The sequence below is a fragment of the Sminthopsis crassicaudata genome, chromosome 5 (assembly GCF_048593235.1).
Source record: "Sminthopsis crassicaudata isolate SCR6 chromosome 5, ASM4859323v1, whole genome shotgun sequence".
In the NCBI taxonomy this organism is placed as follows: domain Eukaryota; kingdom Metazoa; phylum Chordata; class Mammalia; order Dasyuromorphia; family Dasyuridae; genus Sminthopsis; species Sminthopsis crassicaudata.
The window spans coordinates 305,587,374-305,595,734 of NC_133621.1; the positions used below are offsets into that span (position 1 = coordinate 305,587,374).

Genomic DNA, 8,361 nt, shown 5'->3' on the forward strand with positions numbered 1-8,361 from the left:
GGGGAGGGGAGGAGGGGGAGAGTGAAGGGAAAGGAGGGAAGGAGGAGGAGGAGGGAAGTAAAGCAGGGGAGTTGGGGAGGAGGAGCTCCTGGAGGCAGTGTGGAGAAGGGCGGGGTAGGGAAAAGAATAAGCCCCTCCCCCGCACCGGCGCCTCCTGAGGGCAGTTGAGGCCGGTCAGAAGGGACGTGACTGGCCCAGGGTCATGCCGCCGGTGACAGTCTTGGTCCCCCGGCGCTCCCCTCTCCGCCCCTCTCTCCTTCGCGGACCTCCCCTCCCCTCGCAGGCCCCCCCCCCCCCCCCGCCTCCCCCGGGGTCTCAGCACAGGCGTCCCTCCCAGCCAGGGCTCCAGATCCTCCCGAGGGAAAGTGAGACGTGGGGGGGCGGACCCGGGAAGAGGGGGATGGGGGCAGGGGGGCTGAGGAGGCCCCTGGGCCGGTCACTCTGGGGGGTTCTCTGGGTGCAGTGAGGGATGGTCCCGCTCGGGCACAGTTCTGGATCATCAGATAATTCTCACATTTGGGAAGTTCCCCCCCCCCCCCCCAGCCTAGAGCTGCTGAAGTGCTCCCCCACCCCCACCCCCATCCGGCAGAACTGGCTGAGCCTCTTTCTCGGGCTCGGGAGGTGGGGAGCCTACTCTCCGGGAGGAGGAGGAGGGCCGGGAGGGGAGGAGGAGGGGGAGGACGGTAGGAGCTGGGTGGGGAGGGGCCGTCCCTCTGCCCCCGCCCCCCCCCCCGCCCCCGGCCCGGCCCCCCACTCGCCTGCATTTATCCCTTGCTGCCCGGGGCCTTGCCCTAGGACTGGTAGAAGGAAGATAGAGCCAGAGGGGCCCCGAGAGTGGGGGCGGCCTGGGGCCGGGACACCGGGCGAGGCGGGGGCTGGGACACCGGGCCGAGGCGGGGGCTGGCGAGCCCGGACCATGGCGCTCCTGAAGCTCTCCGTGCTGGCCTTCAGCTTTGTCTTCGGGGCCGCCGGCCTAACCATGCTGACGCTGGGGCTGTGGGCCGAGATGGCCCTGGGCCGGTACCTGGTCCTGTCCGCGCGCGGGGCCCCCAGCGCCCCCTCTCTCCTGCTTGCCGCGGGGGCCGCCGGGCTGCTCTGGGGGGGTCTGGCGGGCGGCGGGGCGGCCAGCGGGCACCGGGGCCTGCTCCGGGCATCCGCGGCCATCCAGCTGACCGCCCTGGGCGCCGGCCTGGCCGCCGGCCTGTCGGGCCTGTGCTACCAGAGCGAGCTGGCCCAGGGCTTCCGCGCGGGCCTGTGGCAGGCGCTGTGGGGCTACGGGGCCGGAGGGGGGGGCGATGCCAGCTTGGACGCCCTGCAGCGGGGCCTGGGCTGCTGCGGGGTGGACACCTACCGCGACTGGCTGGACTCGCCCTGGGCCCGAAGCCCCCGGGCCCCGGGGAACGGCTCCCTGCCCCCCAGCTGCTGCCAGGGCCAGGCTGACTGCCGGGAGGGGGCCAGGGCCGTGGCCCCCGAGGGCTGCTTCTCCAAAGCCAGCGACTTCGTGGCCGACAACATGGACTTCATCGCGGTGGCGGCGCTGGGCCTGGGGGCCCTGCAGGTGGTGGGAGTCGTGCTGGCCTGCCTTCTGGCCGCCCGAATGGCCCCTGGCACCCAGGCCCCCGTGGAGACCCCCATCCCCGACGTCCCCGCCGCCCCCCCGGAGCCCTGAGGCCCCCCTTCCTCCCTCTCTCCAGCCTGGGCCCGGTCTCCTCATCTCACCCAGCCTCGCCCCTGAGCCCAGCGCGCGCTTCTTCGGCCCCCCCAAAGAATTGTTCCTTTCTCTGAAGGGCAGCAGCTGGAGGTCCTACTGAGCCGGGCCAGCCTGGACTCTAGGACCCTGGAGGCAGCTGCCCCAGCCCTGGCTCTGGGTGAGTGGCGGCGGCTCTGAGGAAGGTCTGATTTGTGGCAGGGGAGGCCAGAGCTGGGGGCAAGGACAGGCCGGGGACCCTGAGAGTCCATAGCAACGGCAGGTTGTGGTGGGGAGCAGCACCGGGGCCTGGAGAGAGCCGCAGGCAGGGCTGGCAAAGGCCTCCGAGCCCCAGCTTTGCGGGACACCCGGGGTGGAAGTTTTGGGCCCGTCCTCTTTGCTGATTCTGTCGCCTTCCCTTCTTTGCAGACTTGTATTTACGGGCCAGCCTAGAGCGCGGTGCCCTAAGCTGTGTGTCCATGAGGCTTCCGAACTCAGGGGTCACCGTTGCCCCCAAAGCCGGAGGGCCCCTGCAGGAAGCTCTGACCTCGGCCCCTTTCAGCTGTGGGGCCGGTGTGACATACAGGGGTGCCCATCTTCCTCCAGTGACCTCACCTCCCTGCTCCACAGGGCCCCGATCACTGCAGACACTCGAGAGAAAACCCAGAATCCTCCAGTCCGTGACTCAGGAATGGTCCCACGCCCTGGACTCCTGGCCAGAGACCCTGGAAAGCCGCTTTCTGTCATGTCTCAGATGAACGGGCAGACGTGTACCCGGGGCTCTCCTCTGGCGGACCCTTCGCCTGGCCCTCTCCTCTGGTCTTCCGCTTTATCTCCTGTTCCCCCAGCAGCCTGGCTGGAAGGCTTGTCTTCTCTATTCTCATCAACCACAGGCTTCCAGCTCTTGATTTGATAGGATTAGGCCTTAGAGCTGGAAAGACTCAGGGCTCTTAAAGGCATCTCTGTACGGCATTACACAGATGGGGAAACTGAGGATCCAAGGAGGCAAGGTCCTTGTTTAACGTCACTGGGTGGCTGCTGCCCCCCCACTCCCTCTGGCTTGGGATGACTGGTTGCTCTGTCCCTGTGCCACCCACCAGACTTTCCCCTTTACTCTGGGCAGTATTCTGCCCCAAGCTGGAAGCCCCCATTCCTCAGCCTCCAGGTGTAGGGACCTCCTGAGGGCTGACCTTACTTCAGGGACTCCTCAAAGCCCATCTCCTACATCTCCATCTCCTGCCTCAGTCTCCCCATCTGTGACATGGGGATAATATTTTAGGAGGAGGCCCATCCTTACTCCCTCCCCTCATCCTATGCAGACGGAAGCTGGGGAAGCCGATGGCCAGAGAAGGTCTTCCTCAGTCACAAAATGAATTGGAACAGGGATGAAGTCCTAGCTTAGAAGTCATGGGGGCCGGGGAGATGGAGTCCTGTGATGTGCCCATTCTGTGGATAAAAAAGCAAGGTGCAGAGGGTGCAAGTAACTTGTCCACTAGTGTCAAGGCTGAGTCTGGAGCTGTCTTTGGGCTTTAAGCCCTCCCTCCACTTCCTATTTTATTTATCAGTGAGTTAGTCTGCATCTCCAGTGATGTAGTAGCAGCGGAGAGACTGAGAATCCCAGCATCCATCCCTGTGAGGAAAGCGCCCCAGTTCCGGCTCCCCGGGGACCAAGCAGAACAAGGCTGAAACCCTTCCCCCAGGCACAGGACCCGACCCTGATTAATGCTGCCCTGATTATTTCCTGCCAGGGGGACCCTGAGACAAATCAGTTTTCCCACCTGCAAAATGGGGATCATACATTTGCAGGGTCTCTCTCACGGGCTGGTTCTGAAAGTGTCGCTTAAAGTGCAGGAGGAAAGGATGGGAATATTCTCCCAAGTGTCTGTCCTTCAAGGGTTAAAGGTGGAAGGAAGCTTGTCCTGCCCCAGCCCCAGGACAGGTTCCTGTGGATCTGAACCTCTGCCAGGACCATCAGCACTGTGGGCCCAGCTCCTGAGCTTCCAAGGAGGGCAGCTCTCAGCGGGGTTCTTTATCTACAAATTGGGGATAACGTTTATAATCCCTACCTTGTTATGAAGCTCAGTGTTAAGGAAAGTGCCTTTTAAGCCTTAAAGCACTCTATTAAACAGCTATGGCGATGATAATGCTATCACCCTACCCTGGATTATCAAGGCTTCCGTCCTCAGTTTACCACCATGCTGGATGGTAATCTCCCCCTGTTTTTTCTAGGACCTGGGGGACTCTTCTTATTCAAGAAAATCCATTTATCAGGATAGAATTAGAAAAACTGCAACTCTGGTCATCTGGTCCAAGTAATGGCTCATGCCCCATTGTCCTTTGCGGCCTCAGTTGGGAACTCCCCCGGCAGGGGTGCAGAAGCCAGCTCATGAACGCCTTTTGGGCAGGGATAGGAACCTGGTATTCTGTAGATCCAGATTCTTAGAATTCAGCAAAGCGAACTGTGTCTGCTGATAGGAGGTACTTGATAAATTATTAACAAATATAATTATAATGAATAAATATATGATGAATCCTTGTTGGGCTCTTTGATATCATTGTGGATGAGAGGGGGAGATAGGAGCCCGATCGGTTTGCTGGAAACTGGTTGAATGGTCACCCTCAAAGATGAATAGTTTCAGGGTGTTTTGGAGAGAGGACTCCTCCAATCTATTCCTGTCTGGGTCAACGTTTTTATCAACGAGTTGGAGAAAACAAATGAAAAGGACAAAGTTAATATGTGTCGTGCACAATCCTCAGAGCTTTATGTATATGCTCTTATTTTAAAGGCATATTTTATTTTATTTTATTTTATTTTTCCCTGAGGCTGGGTTAAGTGACTTGCCCAGGGTCACACAGCCAGGAAGTGTTAAGTGTCTAAGACCAGATTTGAACTCGGGTCCTCCTGAGTCCTGGTGCTCCATCCACTGCGCCACCTAGCTGCCTCTAAAGGCATAAAGACTCATCCATGATGAGAGTTGCCAGACTTAAAAACAAGGATAGGAAGCTGGGGCAGCTAATCAGCATGGTGGATGAGTTACCAGGATCTACAAGGACTAGAGAGAGCTGAAGGACTGAGCTAACATGGTGAAAATTTGAAATGAAATGTCTCCCGCTTACGTTAAAGAAATTGATTTCACAAGTATGGAACAGGGGAACTGTGTGGGATGAGGATCCGAGGGCCAGAGTGAACTACAAGCTTCAGATGAGTCCACAGAGCTGCTGTGGGCACATACAAGGGCACGAGGTCGACGAAGAGGGAAGGAACAGTCCTGCCCTCAGACTACTGTTCAGTCCACGCTGTTCCTTTTGGGAAAGACACTGAGCAAGAGGAGACCGTCCAGAGGACAGAGGAGAGAATGTTTTCTCCAGCTCAGTGGGGCACTGGAGCGAGAGAACAGTGAACTCCCCATGACTTGAGGGCATTTTGGACCACGTGGAGATATTCTAGAGAGCCTGGCCTGTGTAGTGACCATTGAGGACCCCCCACTAGGAGGTTCTGATTCTGAGAGCGCTAACTCACAGGACTCCAGATCTGGGGCTTCTTCTGGGGCTTGGCTCTGTCTCCCCCGCTTGCAGGGAAGCCCGAGTTTGATTTGGCTAAATGAAGTCCTGCCTGCCCTCACTGTATGCGGCCCCAGGGTGATGTGGGGCAAAGGCCTGCCTAGGTGCCCCCGATGGGCAGGGGCCCATACGGGGAACGGGGTTGGTGGGGCGGGGAGTCATGGCCCAGGTCAGCTATGGCCCAGGGGGTCAGTCTCCCAGAATTCCCAGAAACCACCTGGTCCACCCTGTGCCTGATCAAAACCGGCACCGAACATCGCCGTAGTGGCCGGTAAACCCCTTGCTGAAGAGGTGCACACGGAGATTCCCTCAGCTCTGGAGGCCCCTGGGGGGGTCGGGGAGCCCCTGGAGACCCCTTTGTGAAGCCATGTCCTTGTTGGCAGCGAGGGGACCAAAGGAAGGGCAGTGAGCCCCCCTGCTCGAGCCCCTCGGCCAGAGCCAGAGTCTGTCAGAACCAGAGTCTGCCAGACACACACTTGGCAGGGCCTGGTCCCCTGAGACGGACCCTTCCTGCTGAAGGCGCCCCTGGGATTAGGCTCCTGAAGGAGACTATTGTGAGAGGAGGAGGAAGGAGGAAGATTAGCTCCTTCTCATTATATAAAATCTCAGGATGTGAGCTGCCCTGGCCCTGCCCATCAGCTGGACAGCACAGCCCCAAGCACAAAAAGGGAAGAGATCCAGAAAACCCAGGCGGGTCCTGAACCCCTCCTCCACCCGGCTCCATTCCAGGCCCTACACTGAGCCAGAGTGAGCCTCCCACTGAGAGCCTGCCGGGCAGGGGGAGAGGGAGGCTGGAGGGGATGCTGAGGGGTCAGAGAAGGGGGAGAGGGAGGGGATGCTGAGGGGTCAGAGAAGGGGGAGAGGGAGGGGATGCTGAGGGGTCAGAGAAGGGGGAGAGGGAGGGGATGCTGAGGGGTCAGAGAAGGGGGAGAGGGAGGGGATGCTGAGGGGTCAGAGAAGGGGGAGAGGGAGGGGATGCTGAGGGGTCAGAGAAGGGGGAGAGGGAGGGGATGCTGAGGGGTCAGAGAAGGGGGAGAGGGAGGGGATGCTGAGGGGTCAGAGAAGGGGGAGAGGGAGGGGATGCTGAGGGGTCAGAGAAGGGGGAGAGGGAGGGGATGCTGAGGGGTCAGAGAAGGGGGAGAGGGAGGGGATGCTGAGGGGTCAGAGAAGGGGGAGAGGGAGGGGATGCTGAGGGGTCAGAGAAGGGGGAGAGGGAGGGGATGCTGAGGGGTCACAGAAGGGGGAGAGGGAGGGGATGCTGAGGGGTCACAGAAGGGGGAGAGGGAGGGGATGCTGAGGGGTCAGAGAAGGGGGAGAGGGAGGGGGGATGCTGAGGAGTCAGAGAAGGGGGAGAGAGAGAGGGGATGCTGAGGGGTCAGAGAAGGGGGAGAGAGGGGGGATGCTGAGGGGTCAGAGAAGGGGGAGAGGGAGGGGATGCTGAGGGATCAGAGAAGGGGGAGAGAGAGGGGATGCTGAGGGGTCAGAGAAGGGGGAGAGAGGGGGGATGCTGAGGGGTCAGAGAAGGGGGAGAGAGAGGGGATGCTGAGGGATCAGAGAAGGGGGAGAGAGAGGGGATGCTGAGGGGTCAGAGAAGGGGGAGAGAGGGGGGATGCTGAGGGGTCAGAGAAGGGGGAGAGAGAGGGGATGCTGAGGGGTCAGAGAAGGGGGAGAGAGGGGGGATGCTGAGGGGTCAGAGAAGGGGGAGAGAGAGGGGATGCTGAGGGATCAGAGAAGGGGGAGAGAGAGGGGATGCTGAGGGGTCAGAGAAGGGGGAGAGAGGGGGGATGCTGAGGGGTCAGAGAAGGGGGAGAGAGGGGGGATGCTGAGGGGTCAGAGAAGGGGGAGAGGGAGGGGATGCTGAGGGGTCAGAGAAGGGGGAGAGGGAGGGGATGCTGAGGGGTCAGAGAAGGGGGAGAGAGAGGGGATGCTGAGGGGTCAGAGAAGGGGGAGAGAGAGGGGATGCTGAGGGGTCAGAGAAGGGGGAGAGAGGGGGGATGCTGAGGGGTCAGAGAAGGGGGAGAGGGAGGGGATGCTGAGGAGTCAGAGAAGGGGGAGAGGGAGGGGATGCTGAGGGGTCAGAGAAGGGGGAGAGAGAGAGGGGATGCTGAGGGGTCAGAGAAGGGGGAGAGAGGGGGGATGCTGAGGGGTCAGAGAAGGGGGAGAGAGGGGGGATGCTGAGGGGTCAGAGAAGGGGGAGAGGGAGGGGATGCTGAGGGGTCAGAGAAGGGGGAGAGAGAGGGACTCCTTCCTGGTTGGCCAGAGGAAGAGCTGAAAAGGTCAAGGAAGGGGGAGAGGGAAGAGCTTCATCCTGGGAAGGGGAGCTGAGGGGTCAGAGAAGAGTTAAGGACTGGGACATTATTCTGGCCCTGAGAAGAAGGGAGGGAGGGTCCTTCCAGTCGCTGACCCATGGCACTCATCCCTTCAGGGTCCTGGGAAGGGGAAAGTGGTAACACGGAAAGTGACAGACACAATGCAGAGTGATTTTGAGGCCTGTGCCCAAGGTGGGGCAGTGACCTGCTCTGTCCCCTGGCAGGAAGGGCCTGGGTCCCAGTCCTCTCCTCTACTTCCCAAAGGAAGCCCAGGCCTATTTTGTTCAGCCCAGGAGGCTGGGAAGAGAAGGGGAGCTGTCTGTGACCAAAAGCCTGGGGAGCTGAGCCGCCCCGCTCCTGGAGGCTCCTGGGGCACCTAGGAGGAGCACGCCCCGAGTTTTCAGCTTTTCAGTCAATTTGCTCATCGTCTGCAGAGCATTTTTTTCTGTGGAAAATTCCCATCTTCCAGTGCTGTGTTAATGGCCTCCTGCAAGATAGCTCCGACTTACCTTTCCATCCATCGTCCCCACCTGGAAGCCCCGTGTTCCAGCGGAACCAGAAGGCACAGCCTCGGGGGGAGCGCAATGGGCCATCCCTCCTGCCCCCTGCCCCGTGCCCGCCTCTGCCAGGCACCCCAGGGCTGCCCCTTTGCTCCGGCCAGCCCGGCTCAGCTCCCTCCTCCTAAGGGGGCCTGCATCTTCCCACCATCGCCCCTTCTGGACGGGGGGTCCTGGGAGAAGGGCCAAGGCTGGTACCGATCAGTGGGCACACCGCTGACTCTGGAAAGCGAGGCTTTGGCGGCAG

At 60.7% G+C, this 8,361-nt stretch overlaps 1 protein-coding gene across 2 annotated transcripts; it reads left to right on the forward strand.

Moving 5' to 3' along the window:
- The first annotated feature begins 2 nt into the window (after window positions 1–2).
- On the forward strand, window positions 3–4,223 carry LOC141545078 (tetraspanin-7-like). Of its 2 annotated transcripts, none has more exons than XM_074272009.1 (2): window positions 3–1,868; window positions 2,117–4,223. In XM_074272009.1, exon 1 carries the CDS (start codon window positions 470–472, stop codon window positions 1,667–1,669), a length of 1,200 nt encoding a protein of 399 aa, XP_074128110.1. In that variant the 5' UTR covers window positions 3–469; the 3' UTR covers window positions 1,670–1,868; window positions 2,117–4,223. The 2 variants fall into 2 exon arrangements, with proteins under 2 accessions (XP_074128110.1, XP_074128111.1); XM_074272010.1 differs by having other exon boundaries at window positions 2,318–4,223.
- Window positions 4,224–8,361: the final 4,138 nt, after the last annotated feature.